Source organism: Pyrus communis, chromosome 1 (assembly GCF_963583255.1).
Source record: "Pyrus communis chromosome 1, drPyrComm1.1, whole genome shotgun sequence".
NCBI classification, from domain to species: domain Eukaryota; kingdom Viridiplantae; phylum Streptophyta; class Magnoliopsida; order Rosales; family Rosaceae; genus Pyrus; species Pyrus communis.
In genome coordinates, this window is record NC_084803.1 from 33,485,006 (window position 1) to 33,510,859 (window position 25,854).

At 35.0% G+C, this 25,854-nt stretch overlaps 1 protein-coding gene across 1 annotated transcript; it reads right to left on the reverse strand.

Moving 5' to 3' along the window:
- Nucleotides 1–4,780: 4,780 nt before the first annotated feature.
- On the reverse strand, nucleotides 4,781–10,053 carry LOC137718342 (WAT1-related protein At4g08300-like). Its single transcript, XM_068457874.1, has 7 exons — nucleotides 9,775–10,053; nucleotides 9,359–9,421; nucleotides 9,058–9,174; nucleotides 6,471–6,708; nucleotides 5,804–5,962; nucleotides 5,548–5,699; nucleotides 4,781–5,193 (listed from the first exon to the last, which is right to left on the reverse strand). Exons 1-7 carry the CDS (start codon nucleotides 9,972–9,974, stop codon nucleotides 5,031–5,033), a joined length of 1,092 nt encoding a protein of 363 aa, XP_068313975.1. The 5' UTR covers nucleotides 9,975–10,053; the 3' UTR covers nucleotides 4,781–5,030.
- Between the last annotated feature and the right edge of the window lie 15,801 nt (nucleotides 10,054–25,854).

Consider the following 25,854-nt stretch of genomic DNA (forward strand, 5'->3'; position numbering starts at 1 on the left):
ATCCACTGGTGTAAATATGTTAAACTAACGATCGAATTAGTTCATTGTATTCATATAGGGTCAAGGAGTGTAATTGTAAAAAATTATCAAAATCAGAGTTAAAATAACCGTTAAATTGTGATTTTTCTTTTATAGCCGTCGAAACGTTTCGTTAAATTGTGATTTGTTAAATTGTGATTTTTCTTTTATAGCCGTCGAAACATTTCGTTAAATTGTGATTTTTCTTTTATAGCCATCGAAACGTTTTGTCCCATTACTTGATTTCTGAAAGTTTTTTTTTTTTTTTTTTTTTTTGCAATTTTTTGTGTATGCAATCTTGAAGTATATACAAAAAAATTTGACGGTTGGATCATCAAAATTAGTTTCATAGAATGCGTACCCCATCAAAATGATAGATTCACTAACACTTGAGTTTATGTATACTTTCATTAAGTATCACATAAGAATTTGTGGTATCCATTAGTGTAAATATTTTAAATTGACGATCGAATTATTTCATTGCATTCATATTGGATCAAGGATTGTAACTGTAAAAAATCATCAAAATCGGAGTTAAAATAACCGTTAAATTGTGATTTTTCGTTTATAATCGTAAAAAAGTTTTGTCCTTTTACTTGATCTCTGAATGTTTTTTTTTTTTTTTTTTTCCGATTTTTGGCGTATGCAATCTTGAAGTATATACAAACATGTTTGACGGTTGGATCGTTAATATTAGTTTCGTAGAATGCAAATCCCATCAAAACGATAGATTCCCTAACAATTAGAGTTTATTTATACGTTCATTAAGTATAACATAAGATTTTGTGGTTTCCACTTGTGTAAATATTTTAAATTGACGATCGAATCAGTTCGTTGTATTCATACAGGGTTAAGGAGTGTAGCTGTAAAAAATCATCAAAATCAAAGTTAAAATAACCGTTAAATCGTGATTTTTCGTTTATAACCGTCGAAAAGTTTTTTCCCGTTACTTGATCTCTGAATGTTTGTTTTTTGTAATTTTTGGCGTATGCAATCTCGGAATATATACAAACAAGTTTGATAGTTGGATCGTTGAAACTAGTTTCGTACAATGCGTATCCCATCGAGTTCAAAGGTATATATATTTATTAAGTAAATTTTCAGTAAAATTTATAATATCAATAAAAAAATAAAAAAAAATAAAAAACCTTGCGTGACGTCGAAATATATACCTGTGTCACACCATTTGTGATAATTTTGATGGTGCAATAGTAAAAAATAGGCGTTTTTTTTTTTAAATTTCCCAAGTTTTCCCAAGTTTTTTCTAAAATAGGCACTTTGCACAAAAGCCTTCCTCTCTCTCATCTCTTTCACTCGGTCTCTCTCTTCTCGCTGCAGTCGACTTTCCTCCTCAGACTCTCAGTCCCTCGACTCCCTCTCCCTCGACTCTTCAACTCTCAATCATCCTCCTTCTCAAAGTGCTCACCAGCCATAACCATCATCGACCAACATAGCGGCACCATCCATCATCCTTCTCGACAACATCCAAAGAGCCCAAGCCATCACCCCCGCCGTCAATTTTCTCCTCTTCGACAACACCACCACCGTTACGACCACGATCACCCTATCACTGTTGGCGAGGACACTACTACCAGCCATCATCCCTCTAAAATTTAGGTAATTTTGAATTAGGGTTTTGTTATTAATTTGAATTTCTGGTGTAGGGATTTTAGGGTTTTTAAATTAGAATTTGTAAATTGATGATTGTTCTGTTGCCACCATTTAGGGTTTTCCTAAAATTTGAATTGCATTTGTAGATTGATGATTGGTCTGTTGCCACCATTTAGGGTTTTCTTAAAATTTACAATCGGATTGCTGTGTTTCATGTTCTGTTTTATATACTGTTTCTCCAATGTTTTTTTTTTCTTCCCATGTATTAATATTGGATTCCTTCATTTTGATTATTAGGGAAAAATCCTGATATTGAATTCGCCCATCTAAGTCACTCAAGATCACCTTTTTAGAGGTTGGTAGCGATAGTCACTTATTTACTCTATGGCTATATTACTAGAGCATGTTTGTGCACATGCTTGAATTAACAATAGTACTGCGTTAATTTGATGAATGTTGTGCCTTTTTCTTGTTTTCTCCCTCGCTCTCTCTCTCGTTAATTTTGTTGGTTTGTAGCCACTGTGTTTAATTGTTTATTAAGGTGGTATCTGGCCAAACCGAATTTTTTATGGACATAAGGGTAGTGTTATTTTTGCATAGGCATACTGATATATTTTTCTGGTGTTATTTATGTGAGGAGATGGCTGGTGGTGTGGAACTTTTTACAGTTATATAGACATACTATAGCTGTTTATCTCCTCTTAGATTGGTTTTCAACTGGAGTTTGTCATCCAAATCTTCTCATTGCATGTATGGTTTTAGTTTTAGAATTGGATCTCTCTCTCTCTGACTTCCTCTTCAGCTCATGTATCATGGGTGGTCTGACTTTTACAAACTATGCCTACTTATCAAGAATGTTCTTTCGAAAACCTCACCTTTCTTTACTTGTCAAGCCTTCAGATATTTTGGCTTTTTTAGTTATAAACTTTGCAATATTTATAGATATCTTAGAGTAAAGTCACCATCTTATTCATTGCTGATCAGGTTTTAGAAGCATAACATCTTCCTATATCGTCATGAATCCACATTAAGAGATTCCGTTATCTATTCTTTCTAAATTGCTTGATAAATGCTAATGTAAGACGAATTTATCTGATACATGCTAAGTTGGAAAGGCCAAAGACATAACATATTTAGGTTCCTTGAAGGAGGCAGCGAAAAATCTTCATTCTAGGTACATATAGCATGGTTTTTGTCTTCTCAGTCTGGGCCTTTGATTTTGGTAAACCAAAAAATTTGGGAATGTGTGTAAACTTATAGTTTGGTTCTCTCCTTATCCTTCTTCAGCTATGTCTTGTATTGATTCTTATTCCCAATCATTCTGCAATTGCAACTGGATCAATTGTATACTCTACCCGAGCTATAAGGACAAAGGAAGAAGAACGTTTTAGGTAAGCTCAACTTTGCTTTCTTTTCTTTCTCAAGAAAGAAGTCATGCTTGTCATGCTCCCTCATCTAACCTGTCACTGATGCACATTTCTGGAACAAGCATGCAGCCTTCTTCATTTCACTATTTTGTAAATTGACACTTTTTTCTTTTTTTTTCCAGGGCACGAGTACCCCTTAAAACTTTGATAGGGCAAAGCCAATTAAATCAATTCATATTCTAACCCTAAATCCTAATCTTTTTTTGTGGGCAATGTAGCCGATTTCTCATGCATGGTCATGCTCTGATACTCCGACACATATTTTATCAAATCGATCTTCCAACACCCGCTTAGTATTGTTCTACCATTGCACTACTGCTTTATATATATATATATATATATATATATATATATGTGTGTGTGTGTGCGCGCGCGCGCGCGCGTGTGTGTGTGAACAAATGCAAGAAATGATTAGTTTCTGATGTTATAATTTTATGGTTCAAAAAGTGTATAGATGTCGCGGTTGATCACTTGTCGTCGGAGTGTGACCAATGTGCCTCCCGCATTATCAGGATCTACTGCTCCAAGCGTGAGTGCTCCATTGATTGTACGAGCCATACAAATGTCCAGCCTCCAAATCTTGCTACCAACACCTGATCTTGCTCCACCTTCGACATCCAAGCCACTTCGCATTGCCGATACCAAGTAGCCTGATGTATCAAACCTAGAAGACTACTTGCAGTTTTTTCTTTTTTTGTTCGGACATCTTGTATTGACATTTTCATATATTTTATAATTAAATACTTTTCCTTGGTTAATTAATTATTGTTTAGAATTTAATTACAATATTTATTAAAAATTTTGAAAAAACAATATTTTTGACCAAAACAAAAAGAAAGGGGTTTGTGTGACGAAGAAGAAACCTATGTCGTGCAAAACCACTAAGCCACTTTCATGTCTCTACGTCGTGCAAAGCAACCTAAGCCACTTTGCGCGATGCACGTTTCTACGTCGCGCAAAGTCACTTTGAACGACGCACGCCCTACGTCGCGCGAAGCCACTTTGCGCAACGTAGAGATGTGCGTCGCACAAAGTGGCTTTGCGCAACGTATGTTTCTTCTTCATCGAGCAAACCCTACTGTCACTGCCTTGGCATGACAGTTAGCGTGCGACGAAGGTTTTGTTGCGCTATTTTTCAGGCAACGATTTTTAACTTTGTGCGACAAAGGTACCTACATCACGCAAAGTGTTTTTTCTACTAGTGACTATATAAATCATTATTGTCACAGATATACTTTACACCGTGTTGCAACTAAAATTCATGATACACTCTAAAAGTCTTCTAGGGGTGGGTATAAGTATAAGGGTCAGTGGATCCGTGAATTCGGATCGTACGTATTACCTGGCCTGATGTAAAACCATCTGGTTCTTACTTTTAATTTTCAAAGAGTTCGAGTTAGACTTGTTTATGTAAAAACGAGTCAAAAATTGAGTTCATATTTATTATATGTAGGTAACCCGATTTGGACTGCTTAAGAGTTGTGTTAGCTTTCTCATTTTATTAGTGGTCCATAATGAAGCCCATGATCCATAAAGCAGTAAAATTTATATTTTTCAGGCCGTACATACAGATGTGAAACAAAATTCTATGCAGACATTTTACACACACCTGTAAAAAATTGTGGAATATTCGAGGTACATATGAAGGAGGAAGAGGAAATCGAAGATGAACATCGAACTAAGACATAAACAAACATATATAACTGGCTAGAACTATTACATTGACCACTTCGTTCACTCTCAAGATGCATAAGATCAAAACGCAAAAATTAATACATGCATGTAGCTAAAATACAACATGACATAATTAAGGAGGTTCCAGAAAATATTTGTGCAAAATCTTTCATGGCCCTTTTTGTAACTGTAAGACGGATCAGCAGGAATACATCAAATCAAAACATCGATATGTATATCGACCTTATTATCAATTAATTATTCTTCTGGTTTAGGAATCTTGGGAATGAAATCTTGTGATCAGGTACGATCATTTATGCTATTGTGATGATCGGCACTCACTGGCAACTCAAGGTTACGAGTTTTCTCATCTTTCAACGGCGCGCTTGATGCTAGAGGGTCCTTGCTTTTGCCCCAGACCACAGTGTAGAGGCCGAACACTATGCAAATGGCTCCAATTATACTGACACAAAGCACAAGGGAGACAACCAGCAGTATAAGTAAAAAAAAATGATGACTCCTTTGTTTTGTGCATTATTCATGCATGGGCGACTATTAGCTGTTAATAGTACATGCAAGATTCACTATAAAACTTGTATGCATCTATAGTTGACAATTATTCATGTGAGCTAGGGTGTGTAGGTCTTTAATATTTTTTGCAAAGAAATTGGCTCATGGATTGTATTATCTCTCTAGTAGAGATGGAAGTCATACATCTCACGAGTTTCTTATTTAATTGGAGAGATAGTACAACATATGATTAGTAGAGACGATCAAATAGTTTTATTCAATTTAGAGAGGAATTTTAGCCTTATACCTTCCGAGGTGGACTTGCTCAGCTAAAACGATAGCCCCTAGAGCGGCGGTGATGATCATGCAGAGGGGGCTGAAAGCGGTCACAAAAACGGGGCCTCGTTCCCTAATGACAACTCCTTGCACATAATATGCCATCCCAGAACAAATCACTCCCTAATCATTCATAAGAGTAATATAACGTGTCAAATGATTTTATTATATGTTATACAAAGGACAGATTGTGAATTATGGGAGTGTAGTGTTGTATATGTACTCACAGAGTAAACGGAAGCAAGGAGCCTTGAGTCCCAGCCTATAACCCAGACACTCAATTTGCGTTCCACTGCAAATGTTATTACTCCACCTTCCAACATACCCATCAAGCATATCCAAGCCGTGAGAGAGAGCTCTGCCGGGTACTTCTTCAACGTAAAGGACTGATATATAGTAACACATATGAAATCTTGGATTAACTTAGTTATCATATAAATTAATATATACGAAATTGTGAGAGGTTAATAGATAGTGTGACATATCTACTTACGTTTTCAAACTATTAATCTCAAGCATTCATCACGTAGAATTCTAATTTGAGTAATGTTATTAAGACACACAAAACAAATATCATTGATGATACTTTCTAACACAATTCTATGTGTGTGACTCATCTATATTTGGGAGTGTATAGAGTAATACTGTAGTTTTAAAATGTGACAATAGTTTGATAAGTACTAAACATGCCAAATAGAGTCTATATGCCAAACTTATATTCACTGACAAAATATTTATGTTATCAGACTATTAATCTAAACAACAAATTCAAACAACAGTTAACCTAACTAATAATTTAAATTCACAATTTGACAAGAGAACGTTTTTTGTACTGGTAACAAAATGTTAATTATGTATAGAAGTACGTTGGAAATATTGCGAATAGGTACCCACTTGAAGAATGAAGAAACTTGCCCAACCACCGCAGCTGCCTAAGAGCATTAAGGGGCCAGCGATCCAATGCTGTTCGCTGGATTCGGTGGTGCCGCTGTTGTGACTCTGTGAGTGTCCTCGTATGATATCCACAATGGGGCCTTTGTATAATGTCATGATCATTGCTCCTCCCACTGTGATCACTGTTCCAATCACCTTCGCCAGGCTATGTAGCTTCTTAACATTCACAGTCTCTAGCCTAGTTATTCAAACATTAATTAGGACAAGACTCCGGTAAACTTTTTAATTAATTTGGACTCTATTCTATTAAAAATGGGATTTTAATTTAGATAAAATATTAATATCAACCGAATGAGATTGTGTTGATGTTTGTAAACTTAACAGGATTGTACGTATAGTATCAATGTATCATGCAATGTTTATAAGAACAAATCATATACTATTGATCAAATAACATTTGGACATTGTGTTATTTTGACTAAGTAATGATCTCTAACTCTCTTGGGAAACCTAACTATTAGTCTTATTATGCTATACCTCAAAATTAATAAGAGTTTGTGAGATAGGAAATAGAGAGGAATTATATTTGTGGATAGATATGGACGATAGATGCATCAAAAGGAAAGAGAACAATATCTTATATCCCTAATTCTCTTGTAAAATTATATAGCTTTTTTTGTGTTTTATTCTAGGAACATAAATTGGCCCATAATGCTAGTTCTTTATAGATCACACTAGCATTGTATTCCACAAGCAGAGAATCCGAACTTGTTGGTTCACTTTTTTCTATTTACGGAAGTGAGCTAAGAAGTTTATTTTTTCTTTAAAGAGAAAAAGGAATGTTAATTAAGGGATGCACAATACAATGTCAAGTTCTCTTACTAATATTAAGAAGAGAAGTATCACTCGCCCATCAACTAGTTTGTAGCAAGCTTACCATGTTTTTTTCTTTTTGACAAAATGATACTCTACAAGCATCTCAGTACAAAGACTCACTCAAATGTTAGATTTATATTCTTATAGTTGAGTCATAAAGAAAGGTGGTGGGTTTGAGTATTTTGAATTTCTTCTCTAATGCAAAGGATTCTTAGTTCTATATTATTATATTTTGAGTCCTAAGATGTGAGTCTTTGAATTGGAGAAGAAAAGATTGGAGTCTAAACTCAAAATTGTGCATTAAAGGTGGTTGGACTCAAAACTCAATCTTATTTTTCTTAGTATAATAAAAAGTTTCCTTGTCGGTTGGGATCCACCTTACACTCAAATCTTATACCACTCAAATATGACTTTAAGTCTCCAGTGCGTTAGAAGTGATTTGCCTCCCATTTGGACTCATATAAGATTTGAGTCATTGATCTGCGATACATGAGATGCTCTGCGTAAAGAAAGATCCAAACTTATGTGTAGATAAAAAATAAGGAATTTTAATGAAAAACTTCCGGTACTGTTTACTTTAACGAAAAATCATATTTTTACACTAAAAAGTCAATCATGATACTATTCACTTTACCCTTTATTTTGTCATTATCATTAAAACTCAAAATTTTCAAATATTTTTCATTAGTTTTCCTTAAAAAATAAAACATTATTTTTGCCAATTTAATTAGGTCCTCGTGTACACCAGCAAACTTCCTTTAATTTATTGTCAAAAATTAATTATACTTAAAATTTTAAAAAAACTAACGAAAAGTCTATAAAAAACTTCCTTTTTAATGAAAAGCCATTATTAAAGATATAGTGAATAGTACCAGAGAAATGTATAAATATGATTTTTCATTAAAAGTGAACAATACCGGAAATATTTTGTTAAAACTCCTTAAAAATTTTCCTTTAATCAGAGTGCCACGAGCAAGGCTTACGTCATGTCATACATGAGTTTCCGTAGTAATCTCCTACAAACTAATGATGAATCTTTTTCTTTCATGTTATGTGAACTATGATAGAGTCACGTCGACCTTGATTTGAGCAGAAATAAGAGGAAGAAAAATAAGGAAATGCACATAAATAACACCTTTAGAACATATTTATAATATTATTATCATATTATTGTTGTGTTGTCGTTATATTTTTTATGTGTACTGGTAAAGAGAGAAAAGAGATACATTAACACGCTTCTCTAAAATTAAAAATTTAAGTAAAGGGGTAACCTCGTCTTTTTGTGACCAAAACTATTCAACATGGTCATTTTCGTTGCTATTACAACTTAGTGTCATTTTTGTAAGCAAAAATATTACTTTTATCACATATTTGTACATCATTTGTATTATCTTTCTAATAAAAATGAGATACATATGTGTTAATAAGCCTACTTCTATTAGAGAGGTAGTATAAATGATAATACAAATATTTAGAAAGTGTATCATTACTTTTTGTAAGAGTTCATTATTGCTCATTTTTTAAGAAAAACCATTCTAGACACATGACATGACGTGGCACAATGTGATTGGAACAGTATATGCCAATTCCCCGTAGTGCCTTCCAATGTGTTGTCTCCCAAACATACCTAAACCTTTTTATTTGTTTGCATAAGCGCACTAAAAATGCTAACCATGCATGCATAAGTGCAGGAATGATTATTAACTTTTACCTGAAACAAAGTGCCATTATGAAGGTAATGGCCGGAAGGACGTTGACAACAGCAGATGCAAATGTCGCTGAGGTGTACTTCATTCCCAAAAAGTATAAGTTTTGATCAAGAACTGGCCTGTATTCAAATGTTAATTATCATATTAATAAATGATGATTGTACATGCAATAATCTACAAGTTATTTTGTTTACCCCTTAAGCGGTACTTTCACCTTATTATTCGCTTTTGTTTTTTGGTGTAAACTAGTGTCAAATTTCACTTGTTTATCAGAAGAAGAAAAAATAAAAGTTAGAGCATTACTCAAGAAAACCAAGCAGAACTATTCGGAGGAATATCGGGAGTGTCATTCTCGGTCTTATTTTCCTGTAAAAAAGAGGTAAAAACAATGTGGTCAAATTATTAGGGCCAAAAATGAAATATGATATATATATATATATATATATATATATACATGTAATAATTTTACCACACAGTTTGGCATATTATTTGTTGTCAAATTAGTAATTTGAAAACTCACACGTAAATTTTGTTTAAATATATATTGTATGATTCATATTAACAATCTTACAGATTAATAATGGATTATTTTAATTTGTAACAACATAGGAGATTAAGCATTTTTGTAACAAGTATTTTGAGCGTCAAACGCCTATGCATGTATGCATGCGTATATTTTATGGATACACGAGGTAATAAATCAGAGAGAGAGAGATGACCTTTCAAGAACAAAGGCAAAGGGTGCGATGACACAGAAGGCAACAACGTGACGATAAACTGAGAGAACGAAGTGACTCATGCCATGTTTAAACGAGACCATGCTAATGATGTACATGCCTGAATATCCAAACTGAAGAGAGACCATAGCCAAGTAAGGCTTGATCTTGATGAGAAATAAACTCAACTTCGACTCTCCCATGTTTAATTCTGTATGCAGTCGCTATAGCTAGTACTAGCTGTAGCGTCGTTCTCTCTACTCCTCTTACACACTCCACTGATTGATTTACTTGTGAGAGGATGCCAACACTAAGATAAGAAATGTCCCTCTTATAAGCCTCAAAAGCAAAAATAAAGAGACAGCAGCCCGGCCATATTTCAAAAGGATACGTGCATGTCCAAACCACTCAACCTCTCTCTCTCTCTCTCTCTCTCTCTCTCTCTCTCTCTCTCTCTCTCTCTCTCTCCCCCTGTGTGTACGCGTGTATAATGTGTGGATACATCAAACACAGCCACATAACAAGCAACTAGAATTTTAATTAAGTGGATTTGTAAACATAATGCTTTTTTTTTTTTTTATACTTATTTATTAGAAGTGGGGATTTGATTCCTTGACACCAAATCGCATTTTGGTTGAGTGCAGCATGATACATGCAAGAGGCTAAACTTACGCGGTGCTTGGGTATAGTAGAAGTGGGTGCTATGAAGAGTGGACACCACTTTAATATATTAATTAAAAGTACTTGAGACATGGTCGAGTTACCTCACCATACTTGGGGACATTTTACGGGATGATCAAATTCAATAAATGGGAGAAAATTTGAGTGTGACATGGGTGTTACTAATTTACAAGTTATCATTTGAGTAAATAATAAATTATTATTTTATGAAAATATGTGTTGTAACATAAATGAATAATAACAATATGTTGTAGTCTGGCAGTTATCATGCTATAAAATTTCTCCCATTAATAAATCTCATTCATCAAGTAGACATGGACGGTAAGTTTTGTCAAGGGTACGCACTACACGTTGATCATCTTTAATTATGTTTTGCCAATCAGCAAGACACTAATGATTCTTTATTTTGTATGGCCACAAATTAAGGCAAAAATCGAAAACCTATTCTCCACATTCATGCATGTGGCTTATAAACAAGCCACTAAATTGATTCTTTCCTTGATTAATTTATTGCAAACTACACAAAATTGTTAATTAAATTACTTCCCTCGCTTTTTCAAACTAATTAAGGTTAGAAACTTGTTTCTTTATTCCCACATTAATATTAATATTCTTATTAGTTATTATTATTATTATTATTATTATTATTATTGTTATTATTATTGTTATTATTATTTGTTTCTTTTTTTTTGTACGTGGCCTTGCAAGATATTGATACTACTATATATATCTGTATATCCGTACGTATATTTCATAAACATTTTCATTTTTCATACACTCAGTGGTATGGTAAAAGCACTTTACTTTTTAAAACCAAAGCCCTATATGCAAATTATACATCTATGTACATAATTTTGACGTTAGTACATGTATTTGTCACACTTTTTTAATATTACATGTAAAATTCACATACTATATGTGCATATAATCATTACTGAAAAATTAAAATAAATTAAAATTTCTGATAATAAATACTAAAATGTTATATGTGGTCGAACATTTCATCGTATTTTTAGATAATTTCTGAATAATACACATACATATTTTTAATGAAATATCTCTTATTTTACTAACAATGATTAATACACAAACCTTAGATCACATCACCAAAATTGTACATGGGCATGTCCTTTATCAATTTATGCAAATTTGGTATGTTTACTCTTGTCTTTATATTCATGCAATAACAAGAACATACTAGCCCTTTGATTGGCTTCAATCTAATATGCCTTGGGCTAGCTTAACAACCATATCATGTACCACCATGGGAAGAGAAAAAATAATTAATCAAATTATTAGGTGCAATATGCATTTTTAACTTAAATATACAGGTAGGTATATAATATATATATATATATATATATATATATATATATTTATATATGTAGCCCACATATTATTTCCATTATAATTACTTATATATATATATATATATATATATATTCCCCTTCTATTAAGGATCCCTCAATAACTTTATTTGAGGGACATCTTGTGGTGGTCATTTCATAACTTTTATCAACGATCATACCATCTATATTTTAGTACATTATCCAAAGATCATCCTTGCAAAAAAATTAGACAAATTCAAAATCATTAAGACATGCATGCAATTATAGTGAAGAAAATATATGAATACAATTTTTCAAATTTCTTATGACTATCATCATTTAATCCAACGGTCAAATAATTTCAAATTTAGATAATTATTAGTAAAGATGGTCTTTGAGGAAACAATTATATTGGTGAGTTTCAAACAGTGCCCTATATATTCAACCTCACTATTAGGCTAACACCAATGACTCATATATGTAGATATTAAACTCACAGTATTCATTATTTTTCCTGGATGAGTGTAGAACACTTGGGTAGACAAAGTCCAAACATATAAAGATGGTGGTTTCGTGTTTGGATTCCACGAAAATTTTAAATCATGTTGGTGGAATCCCACCTTAAAATCTTTGATACTATCTTTGAAAAGAGAATTGAATGTAATAATTATTGCAAAGAGAAAATAAAACAGAAAACATGTAAAACATGTGTATTTGGTTGTATTACTAGAAATTACATGCCATTCACTAGTAAAAAAAACAGCTTGCGCGACGAGATTTTGTGCGACGAAGGAAATTTTGTCACACATGCATGACAAAAGAAACAGTGTTGTCGCACAAAAAAGAGAGGAAAGAAAGAAAAAAAAATTGCGCAACAAATACCTAAAGCGACGAACAAGTGTCGTCGTCGCACAAAGTTAGCAAGAAAAACACGGGATAATTTTTTTGGCGTGAAAATCTTGAGCTACGAAAAAGTGACCTTTACGCGACAAAGGGTTCGTCTCGACCATCCACTGCAGGTGAATCAAAGGAATCAGAACTACATTTAGTACACATGTTTGCACGACGAAGGCTTTGTCGCGCAAAGGCCCTAACTTTCCTATAAATATGCATTTCTGTTGTCCTTATTCTTCACAATTATGTTCTCCTTGTTCTTCACAATTCTGTTCATGTCGGGATGGAGGACAAAAATAAGGATCAAAGTGTGCGCGACGCCAACCCGCATGATTTGAGGGAACATTTTGAGTTCACGCGTGCGATTTCTGTAGTCATGCAGAATAATTGTCCTACTGCTGAGTGGCGTTCTTGGAAATTTTTGCCCGAGAATGCGAAGAAGGCGGTGATGGATGAATTATTATTAAGTATATTGTTGATGAATCAATAATTAATTTTGTGAAATTTGTTGTTATATGGTGGAATTAATTTTTTCCATATATGTGTAACAGTGTAAGTATACTCTTGATGAAAATACAAATGAACAGTTGAAGAAGTTGATGGAGGATGCATTGGAGGGAGGTTACAATTGGTGGCGTTATGATATCGAGCGGAATTGAGGACCATAGAAATAGTAGTTTTAAATTTATGTTTTTGAGGACAATATTTAAATTGAAAGGTTTTTTTTATAAGTTATGTATTTGGACTTCATTATGTTTTAATTCCTGTTTGGTTTTTAAAATAATTGAATGGATTATGGTATTAATTATTTTTAGAATAAATATTTAAGGTAATATTTATTTTTAGAATAAATAGTTAACTAAAATTTTGATTGTAATTATAAAGTTTGTGTAAACATAGATATCTATGTTTATGTAAATTTTATAATTACAATCAATTATGTCGTCACTAAAGAGATTGCACGACGAAATTATCGTCGCACAAGCACACTTTGCGCGACAAAGATCTTCTTTTGTCGGGCAAGAAAAAGGTCAGATTGCATTCAAACGATCCTATTTATTGCGCAGTAATGGCGCGTTTGCGCGATGAACTCATGCCTTTGCGCAACCAATGTGTTTGTCGCGCAAAGGATTCCTATTGCTATATAAACATAGTTTTAGAACCTAAATTTCAAAAGTTTTTTGTTTCACCGATTCTGGAGAAGGTTCTGGCAAAAAGAAACTTGTAGTGCGCTCAGAGAGGTATCGACGAAAGCAAGTGCCGTACTTTGCAGACAAAAGTATGGCTGAGGCATACTCCGAACTTATTTATGATATTCGCGATTTAGTGCAAAGGGAATGTTCTGCCAAGTTTGAGTATTGGAAAAAGGTGCTTGAGGATTTGAAGAAGTCCATGTTGGGGGAGTTATCGGTAAGTTTGTATCAAATAATGTATATTTATTTTTGCTAAAATGAATTTATTGTTATTGGCATTAATGTAGGTTCATTGAGATGTCGATGAAACCGATGAGAAGCAACGGAAGCATCTGGATGGGCTTTTCAGGTTGCGTTTCCAGCAGTGGAAGTTTGATGTGTTGTGGGATGCAGAGGTGGATGAGGCTTGAAGTTGAATTGTTAAAAAATAAAAAAATAAAAAATTGTTTAAATAAGATTTTGTGGACTTTATATTTATTTTAATTAATTAATTTATGTTATATGGATGAGTATTTAATATTTACATTAATTATAATTTTTATTTGGGCTAGTAAATTAGTTTTGGTAATTAATTTAATGTTTAATTAGGTTTGATTTTTTAATTTAGATTAAAATAAAAATTTACATTACATAAAAAGAAAATAGAAAAACTTTAAAAAAAAGTTCAAATATATGCATTGCACAACGATACATGTTTTCGTCGTGCAATTTGTTGAAAAGAATAAAGTATAAAGTAAACGAAATTAAAAAAATGGTAAACTTGGGCACGAACAAACTACTTTTGTCGCACAAAGGTTGTTTGCATGACGACCAATTTCGCTCTCATTGCGCAAAATCATTCGTCCAAGAGTCAACTTTATAATTAATCTGTATTCAGATTGTGCAAAGGCTGCACAATTGAAAAGAATAAATTATAAAGTAAAGGAAATAAAATAAAAAAATGGTAAACTTGCGCGATGAATACATTATTTTTGTCGCACAAATGACCTTTAAGTGACTAACAAAGGTTTCGTCACACAAAGGTCATTTGCGCAATGAATATCTTGTTCGTCGCGCAAAATCATTCGTCCAAAAGTGAACTTCATAATCGAGATTCATCTTGTGCAGAGGTAAAGTGAACAAAAATTGCCTCTGCACTCATCCCCTTCGGTTTTGTTCAATCCGTCATTTCCATTTTCTCTCAATTTCATCATCTAATACTCCCTCCATCTTCTTTTCTAGGTTGATCGAGCTATCTCGATGTGTCTGGTAAATCACTTTCAAAAATACTTTTATTTCTCCAATGCCAAATGAACCAGCAGGTGACACAAAACACAAGATGCCAATCAAAATGGTCAAGGAAGAGAGCCTTCGAAGAAAAATTATTATGCAACCATTCCAAGATATCCCCGGGGCTGAAAAAAGAAATTGGAACACTAAGACATTGACATACCTGAACAGCAATAGGAACCACAAGAAATATTTCACTTCAGGACTTACATGCCATTGCCAAATAAACTTCCACCTCCAATCCAGACATTCAGACACTTGAATAGCAAGATTATAAGCAGACTTAACAGTGAAGTTTCCATCAATAGTCTCATTCCAAATACATTTGTCGTGAGCACCCTCCATAATATTAATAGGAGTGTTGACAATTTGATCCACAATTTCTTTTGGAAGCCACTGTAGAAGTTGGTCAATATTCCATACCCCATTTGAAGAAAAGTCAGCCACTGAAATATTAATCATCTCTTGTGATAGTGGCAATAAAGCATGATGTTGGAGAATACACCATTTGGACCAAGAATCCGTCCAAAAAGCAGTGTTTTCACCGGAGCCAATACGGCAAGCAAGACTCTTTTTCAATAACGCAACTCCATCAATAAAGCTCCTCTAAGTACTAGAAGCACCCTGCCAATTAACATGTTTAAATAAATAATTATTCCCTCTAGCAAGATACTTGTTACCAAAAACATGAGTCCAAAGTGCATCATCATTTTGTAACATTGGCCCAGCATTTTTTGCTAGAAGAGCAGAGTTCATAGCCCTCATATTCTTCAACCCTAAATCGCTTGCACTTTTAGGTAAACACACCTGACTCCATTTAACCAAAGGAATTTTTTATTTGGATTGAATGGAACCCCATAGAAAATTTCTTATTAAGCCTATCAAGTTGATACACTAATGCTCTTTTAAAGAGTACCGTATACAAACCGTAATTTTATAATTATGGATGACTTGCTCTCTACGTATAAAAAGTGTACAAAAAATTCACTTGTATATGTAAGTGGTTCACCTGTAGAAGAAATGCTATTAGTAAATAGTCTAGAGTATTTAATGGCATCTTTTCAGATCTAATAAAATGCTAGAAAAATTGCCAAAAGAAGAAGAAGAGAACATTGTGCAAGCTAGCTCTATAGTGGCTATGAATAGACCCATGGTATACAGTCTATGTTGTGGCTTGTCGACACCGTTCTTATGAAATTCTTATCATAATTAAAATTAAAAGGGAATATAATAAAGAGGCATTCTTTGATTCTTCATATATATTTTCTTTGCCGCTTAGTACAACGATCTAGTAATATTCATCTTTATTTGTAAGTGAGAGGTCTTAGATTCGATTATCGTCAAAGGCGAATTTAACCACATTATTGCTAGCTCATTGTGAGGTTTAAACCACTCCCTCACCCCCTTATTATCTCCGGCCCGTATTAGCTTGTGCTTTGAAGACATCCGATAGAATTCAAACCACACATACAAAGTACTTGATCAGCATTATATTTGGACCGTCTTCCATTGCATTTGCGATGTCTGGTGGTTGCTATTTTTTGTCAAGGGTTGTGCTATCCACACACCCCTTCTTACTTCTCACACACCCTCTTAATTTTCGACCGTTGGATCGAACGTATTGAAAAAGATCAAATGACATAAATTAATTAGGGGTATATGAGAAGTAAATATGGATGTATGGATATCACATCCTTTTGTCAATCACCAGTTTAACCCCACTGATAGCATTTGCACTAGAAATTGGTAAATCGTGAGCTTCATCCTTCTTAGTAGTATTGGATGACACAGAATAAAGGCCAAATGCGATGATCATGCCTCCAATGACACTATATCAAGTTTAAATTTAAAAAAATAAAATAAAATAAAATAATAATAATAATAATAATAAATAAAGAGCGCGGTTTGGAACGACATGATTGGATTTAGTTTAAATTAATTATGTACTAATCAGAAAGGAAAAAAAATGGATAATACAGGTAAAATGATGTATCAATGCATGCTTAAAGTTGATTGATTACATCACAAATATACCTTCTAATAAAAGTATTTGATCCAAAGAAAAGTTGTCGCAAGATGTACGCTTGGCATCAGAATACGTTTTATACATTCCATTATTCCTCATTATCGATCATTTTTAGTTAGAATTTATCACATTAGGAGCAAGTTTTTAATTAAAATAATCATCTCTACTAAGAGCAAGCCCAGCGTTGGCTGGTGCTCGGGGGACAGTGGAGAAAACAAGGGCCCGAGGGCCGGTGGGAGGGCTCCAGCGTGGGCTAGCCCGACCGAAGGTGGAGGCCCGAGCTCCGGGCCCGTGGCGAATTGCCAGCCCGAGAGCCTGAGGGCCATGTGACGTCAGCGCTGACGTCAGCCTTGCGTTAGGCAATATTAAATTTTTTTTGTGTCAGGCGCGTGCACCTCACTCGCGTGTGGGGGCGCGTCGCTGACACAAAATCAGAAAAAAAAAAAAAAAAAAAACTTTGTTAGTTACCGTTGGGAAGCCACGTGGCTTCCCACAGTCCGTTAGATCTCAACGGTTACTTAATTTGGACCGTTCGATCTCAACGGTAAAAAATAAATAAAAAAGTCGTATTTAATATCCACCGTTCGATCTGAGATCAACGGTGGATATTAAAATGCTTTATAAATAAAAAAAATAAAAGAAAAAATAGTTTTAAAATTAAGAAAAGTTACCGTTGTGACACGTGGCACAATCTGGAGTGTTGGAATTCAAATTTTTTTATATCCAACGGCAGAGATTAATTAATTGAATAAAAATTTAAAAAAAATTGTAAAAAATTCAAAAAAATTCAAAAAAAAAAAAATCTGAAAAAAATTGTAAAAAAAATTGTTTTTACTTTTCTATAAATACGTTCTCATTATCATCTACCTTACACAACAATTTCATATTTTCTCAACTACTTTCAATCACATTCCTTTCTTTGTCTCAAAGTTTGAATCCATTTTTTTCCAATAATTGTCTTTTCGGACTTTATGACAAGTGGCGTAACGACAACAATTAAAAATCTTATCCGAAATTACAAATAAAATTATTTTGTATTATTTAATAATACTTCGTATAATGACACGTGGCGCAATGAGAACGATTAAAAATCTTATCCGATATTACAATTAAAATTATTTTGTATTATTTTATAAATAAAAAAAATACTAATATTTTATTGCCTATTGTCAGGGCTATTGAAGTGTAACGGTAGAGATGCAAATTCTATTGCCAGGGCTATTTACTGTTCATTAAGGGCAGTTACTGTTCATTAGGTGGATTGAATAGTGCATTGCCTGGGGGGAGGGCTCCAACGCTGGAGTTGCTCTAATAGAATGTCAAAAGTGAGTTTTGATGACTCAAGGCTTCACCAAAAATAACTGGACACAAAAACCCTTGAAACAAAAAACTTAACTCATTTAATAAATTATGGGATATGCACACACTCCATTTTACTTCTTACATACCCTTGATAATTTATGTCCCTTGATCTTCTTCAACTCATTCGATCCGACGGTCGAAAATTAAAGGAGTGTGTGAGAAGTAAAATAAGGTGTGTGAATATCACATCCCTATATTATATAGAAATTTGATAAGGGATAGAAAGGTAAAAACATTAACTACAAAATTTGAAATGTGGGAGGAAACTGAAAAAGAATACAGTTGCCAGTTCAGTTATCAGTTCCACTTCAACTTCCCACGATCAAAACCAGAGAGTTTGACGATTCCCACGATCGAAACTATAGAGCGGTTTAATGATTCCCACGATCTGAGTTCAGTTGAAGGTTAAACGATAACTACCCACACAACCGCTATATACAGATAAATGATCGAAAAGAACCCAATTTTCGGAACTAGACTCCGGGACGTGTCTTGGAACCCATCCTTCTTCACACATTCAATCCCGGACGCCCACTTTCAGGAGCCAAATCTCCTGGCCATGTTCCTCCACCTATGCCGCCGCCGCCTTCGTTGCCATCTTCTCCAGGTACCCAACTTCCCAATTTAAAAAACTAGAAAGTAAGACAATTCAAGAAAAACAAGAACAATGGTGGAGCAAAACGACGTCATTAAACCCTTCAGAAAACAAAGTAAGGTGTGTCCTTGCAGATACTGAGAGTGTTAGATCGAGCAGACAGAGAGATGGCATACTTGAGCATGGGAGAAGCTCACAGAAGAATTACCGACTACCTCAACCGCTTTCCGATGCCGACGCCCTCAACGTCTTCCAGGTAATACATCCTCACCAATGTGTATATTTGCATACGTATTTGTATTTGTTTCAATTTGGGAATCTAGGGTTTTGATTGGTGAGGGTTCTTGGTGTGTGACAGGACTTCAGTAGATTGATCAAACAGTCCGATAACGACTCGCAGTTTGGCGAAATTCTGGTGCATCTCTTCCGGGCTTTTCAGAGCTACCGAATTGGGAATTTCATTGATTCCTATCAGACATATGAAAAACCTGCAAAGTATTGATCTTTTTTTATTGATTCTTTGTTTTATTTAATTCTGTTCTGTGTGAAATTTTGCATTTGGTTTTGGTTTTTGACTAATGTTAATGGTGGATATTGTGCAGTGCTTTTATTCAGGAGTTTCGGAATTGGGATACGGCATGGGCTTTGCCAGTATTGTATGTCATTGCTTATGAGATTAGGGTTCTAGCTGAGAGGGTAAGGCCCCCAGTTTCCTTTTTCATTTCATGAAAAGAAAATTAATTTGTACTTTATTATTGTTCTGTCAAGATGCGTGCTTTATTTCGTAATTGGTTGCCGCTATGTCGGGAAGACGAATTTACTAGGACTGGCCTGTGTGGAACTTTTGTAGGCTGATAAGGAATTGTTTTTGAATGGAAAGTCTCCAGAGAAGTTGAAGGGAGCTGGCTCTTTCCTTATGAAAGTCTTTGGCGTTCTTGCTGTAAGATTCTCCCCTTTGATATTCTATTTATTTCGCTACTCTTACTAAACTTCGGTTTGTATTTTGTTCTCTTTGCAAGAGAAGTCTGTTCCTTTGCTCAAACTTGTATACAATAAGAGTTGGTATTTTCTGGGGTGTTTACGAACAATTGTCTGAATCTGTACTGCTAAATCTTTCACTGGTGTATCCATTGTAGGGAAAAGGCCCGAAACGTGTTGGAGCATTATACGTCACTTGCCAGTTGTTTAAAGTTTACTTTTTAAGGTAATTTTTTCGCACGCTTATGAGTTCGTCAGTGCTTTTAATATCTGAATTAGCTACTAGGGTATCTTTTGAATGCTGAATATAACACAAATAGCTAGAGCTGCACTATGATGAATCATCTTTATTGCTTTGCAGCTTGGTACAGTTCACCTTTGCCGCAGCGTCATAAGGAGCGTTGAAACTGCGCGAATATTTGATTTTGAGGAATTCCCTAAGAGAGATAAGGTCAGAATTGCCTTTGGTAGAGCAAATGCAATTTCTTTTCTTTCCTTTTCTGCTCCCTCTCCTTTTGAATTTGTTCTCTATCGCAACTAGACAAAGTAGCTTCAACCACAGACCCAATCATGAATCCCTAAATGTCGTTGTGTACAAAGATATTTTGCTTCCCTCGAATTCAACATAAGATTATATTCTTTCTTTTAATGTTTAATTCCATTTTTCAACTTTTAATGCAATTCAATTACAAATAATGCTAATATTTGATTTTAACCAAACGCATTAAATTCAACAAGACGGAACGATATGAGTTCATGATATGTTTTGCAGTCAAGTGTATCGAGGTCAATTGAAGTTCTTGGATGGTTTTTATACTTTTTATTTAGCTTTTAGTTGCAATTAAATCATAAGAATCTTCTCTGTTATTTATTATTTTTTTACATATTCCAGATAAAATACTTTAAATTACTGCTTGTATTATTAGAAATAATCGCCTTTATTTTATGTTTCTGTACATTGAGCCAATCCTCGCATATAAATACATCTAAAATGTGTAAGCCGTGATTAAAAAAATGTCTTTTGCGTGCTGAAAGGCTATGAATGATGCGCAATCTAAGAAAATCCCATTCTATGAGATAATTAGAATTTAGAATTAGAAAACATTGCAGGAGAAATATGATATTCTCTCTTTCTTTTTAACTGCCAAGGTGAAGTTTCTCAGCTAGAATAATTGAAACCAGAAAGGAGATGATAATCATGTAGAGAGGGTTAAACGTTGTTACAGACACCGGGCACTCTAGTCTTAAATAACCAAGCCTTGCACGTAATATGTAATCCTAGAGCTAATTATTCCCTAAAGAGTATTCATCACAAATAGTTCATGAAATTGACCAATACCATCAAAATGGTCCTTGAAATTGAAAATAGAACAACATAGTCCCTGAAAGTAGCTATCGCAAATCAATATCGTATGTCTGTTATAATTCTGTCAAAGATTATGTTAAGTGCTGATGTAACACATAAATGGGTCCCACAAGTCTTTTTTATTACAAATGGTCCCTAAAATTGACTTACACCATCAAGATGGTTCCTGAAATTGAAAATCGATCAATATAGTCCTAAAAAAGTGTATCAAATAAATGTGGTCATTTAATCACAATTCTTTAAAAAAAAATATTATTTGCTGATGTTTCCAACAAGTCTAATTAAATTAAAAATAAAATAGCAGCAGGTTTAATATTTAATAATTAATTAAAAAGTTGTCAACCTAGAAACCCAATCCCGCAATCACCTCCAGTCCCAACCCACACACCTTTATCTCCATCTATGGTAGTGTTCATTGTCTCTTCTCTAGAACAAAAAACGAAAAAACAAAAACAAAAAAAATAAATAAATCTCAAGACACACATGTTTACACCTTTCAACACCCTTCCTTGAATTAGACCAAGATCGAGACCATCTTTGGTGACTGCTTGGATTGGCGTCAACTTCTTTGACATCACTGTCAATATTTGGGTGATTGACAACCTCACAATCTTAATCTTGGAGAGCTTGTTGGGCGCTTTCCCGGTGATCTTGGTGATGCAGAGAATGGCGAGTTCTGCCTTGAGATAATCTCATTGTGCAAAAAGGTATTTTGACAACTTTTTTAATTAATTATTAAACCCACATCAGCACATAACAAAAAAATTTACATAATTGTGACGGAATGACCTTATTGATTTGCAACACCTATTTTCAAGGACTATATTGAACAATTTTCAATTTCAGGGATCACCTTGAAGCTGTGGGTTCAAGGACCATTTATGATAAAAACTCTTCCCCTAAATCATTGAAAATGCTTCTTTATCAGTTTAATTTTTCCCTAATTCAATTAAACTTAAGAATAATTAGTTTAAAATGTGTCACTTAGTACTACGTTTTAGTGGTATTTCTCTTCATTTGTAAGTGAGAAGTATTAGATTCGATTCTCACCAAAGACGAAGTTGAACCACATTATTATGAGCTCATTGTGAGGCTTAGCTCACTCCCCCACCCCCTTAGTGTAGGTAATATAGTTTCCAAAAAACAAAAAAAAAATTAAAATGTGAATTCTTGTTAGGGATGTATTGGGATTAAGTTGTTTGGTACTAATTACCGCGTAGAGCCCTAGGAGCCGAATCGCAACCAACCGCCCACTCGCTAGGGCGACGCTCTACAGTAAATGCTACAGCTGAGCCTTGCAACGCTCCCACCAAGCATATCAAGCAAGAAAGAGATGTTTGCTGAGTATTTCTTCACTGTTATAGCTAGACTTGATAATTAATATATAAGTTAGTTAACTTCAATTGTAATATTTTCCAACCAAATCATATATATAATTCAAAATGACATGCATGCATGCAACATAATTCAATTAACACTTACTTGCAATACGTAGAAACAGGACCAGACACAACCTGGGAGGATAAAGAGTGTCTCGGCTATCCAGTGTTGGTTGTAGGTTGTAGCGGTGCTGCTACTTTCATGGTGGCTGCTCGTTTTGTGTGAGCGTATATAGGAAGTCATGACAGGGCCTTTGTACAGTGTCATAAGCAAAGAGCCAGCAAAAGTTACTAGGGTTCTTATATGATCACCTCGGCTTGACTGCGCACCTCTTTGATTTTTACAGTTTCGACCTGTGTACATATATGTTTCAGTTTTATAAATGTTATGATTAATTATTTATTTATTTATTTATTTATTTATGCATGCAAATGGATTTTCATGCTAGTTAGCTACAGATGGAAGGGAATGTAACGGACGTATACTTCTTTTGTCATACTATGACCTTGGAATGGATTAAGACTACAATTATGAAGTTATAAGCTCGAAGACCATTTCGTTGGAGAGAAATATTCTACCTCTTTGATTAATTGATTCTTACCTAAATAACTCCGACTAAAAAGGTGACACACGGAACGCATCCATGATGGCAGATGCAAATGAGGCCGATGTGTATTTCATTCCCAAGTATGCAAACTCCTGATCAACGACTTGCCTGCACAATCAAGTGCTTGTTTTTGTTCACAAATGTTTTTTTTTTTTTTTTTGAAGCAAAGGTACGATATTCATTAAGTAAATCAGAATTCATACAAACTGAGGATAGTGTGCTTAATGGGCCTCGATAAAAACATTGTCAGGGATTTCAACCCGGTAAAAGGAAAAGAGCATCATGCACAATCAAAAAACTATCCTCAAATGAACAATGGAAAAGAATTACAATCCCTCCTCTACAAGTATATCTTGGATTAAATCTGGAGGCTTCTCGAACCACACTTCCTCCTGAGCACTATTAATTCCCATCTAAGCAAGCCGATGGGCTGCCAAGTTCCCTTCCCGTTGAATATGACTAACCACTGAATCCGACCACTCCCTGAGAAGGCATTGTAAATCATTGATAATAGGACCTAAGGAAGAGTTGTCGTCCCCACTCCCCTGCATACCAGCCAACACCAGTGCCGAGTCTCCTTCGAACTGAACCTTCCCCTCCACCGTACAAACAATACCCACCAATATTGCAGCTCTCTGAGTTGCAAATAATTCAGCATGCAACGCAAAGGTCGCCCTCTCAATGGGCCCAGCAGCAGCGGCAAGACACTCCCCCAAGTGATTTCGAATCACCACCCCAAAACCTCGCCGGTTATTTCTATTGTTCCACACTCCATCGAAGTTGCACTTAACCCACCCCACTGCAGGTCACCCCCACTTCTGATGCTCTCAGCTTACCTTTCTCACTGCTGGCTTGTGCCACTTATGAAACACAATTTCAAGTGGCGATAATGCCTTGGCATTCCAAAGAATCTCATTCCTATGCTTCCACAAAGACCATATCAACTTTAGACATAGATCAAACCCCGAAGTAAAGCCCTAGAGTTGTAAATTGGCTAACCAATTCATAAAGCACTCTCCCTGCCCACCATCCAACCGTAAACCCAAACCTCGAAACCACACCGCTCTAGCCAAATTACAATATCTCAAGACATGCTCCGTTGATTCCACATGGCCTCCACATACTACACACATCTCCTCCGTCATCACTCTCCATTTACAGAGATTCAACATCGTAGACAGAGAATCCAAACATGCATGCCATGCACAAATCTTCACCTTCCTAGGAACACAAGCGCCCCACAGTTTCTTCCATGGCTTCTCTCCAACATTACTAGAAGTAGAAGATGAGCCCGCTGCCCTTTCACCACTTGCTACATTTATCCCCTATGCAACATGATATGCACTCCGGACCGTAAATTGCCATGCCATTCATAATGTCAAATCCGACGATCGTCTCTATTCTGTAAACTTAGAGGAATCCCATGAATTAGGTCTACTTCCTCCTGGAAAAATAGTTCATTCATCAACTAGACGTTCCACTGTTTTGACTCCATCCAAAATAAACTTTCTACCGTGGCCTCCTCATCCCAATGGATTAGTGCCGGAGTCAAAATCCAGAGACAAGAGTCCCTCGACACCTAATTATCCGTCCATATACGGACCTTCTTTCCATTACCCATTTGCCAGTGAATGCCCTTTTAGAGTACCGGTCGTGAGGCTACAATACTCCTCCAAACATATGAACTATTAGAAGTCACCCGAGCATCTAGGAACTCTATCATAGGAAAGTAACGAGCCTTGAATACCTAATACACAAGAGCCTCAAGATCATGTAGAAAACACCAAGTTTGTTTAGCTAACAAAGCTTGGTTAAACGCATAAAGGTCTCGAAAACCAAGACCCCCCCTCATGATTTGGTTTACATAAGGTCCTCCAATTAAGCCAATGTATTTTCCTCTTGCCCAAATCTCCACGCCACCAAAACTTAGCTATCATCTTATTTAACTCCTCACAAAATGATTTAGGGAGCAGAAAGCATTGCATGGAATACATTGGTAGCAATAGCTCATGACCAACACTACTCAAAAGCCCTCAACGCCAACTCTGCAGCTTTTTCCACACCTGATCTTTCACATATGTGAACGTTTCTTTCTTCAACTTCCGAACTAACACCGGGAGTCCTAAATATTTATCATGAAAATCCACTATCCACATACTGAGACAATCTACTAACAACTACTTATCATAACCAGTGAGATTAGAACTGAACGAAACATAACTCTTATCAAAATTCACTGCTTGTCCCGAAGCCATTTCATACTTACTCAACACATGTTTGATATTCTGACACTCACTAACGGTGCCTCGAGTGAATAGAAAGCTACCATCTTTGAAAAATAGATGGTAGATGCTAGGCGCAGCATGACACATTTTGATCCCCTGCAAATCTCCATCGAGCTCAG

Coding starts and splice junctions, on each gene's coding strand:
- LOC137718342 (XM_068457874.1), bottom strand. CDS start 9,974: ATGGGAGAGTCGAAGTTGAGTTTATTTCTCATCAAGATCAAGCCTTAC. Junction 6,709..9,057: donor ATAATGGCACTTTGTTTCAG/GTAAAAGTTAAT, acceptor TTGAATAACTAG/GCTAGAGACTGTGAATGTTA. Junction 5,700..5,803: donor TCCTTGCTTCCGTTTACTCT/GTGAGTACATAT, acceptor ATGAATGATTAG/GGAGTGATTTGTTCTGGGAT.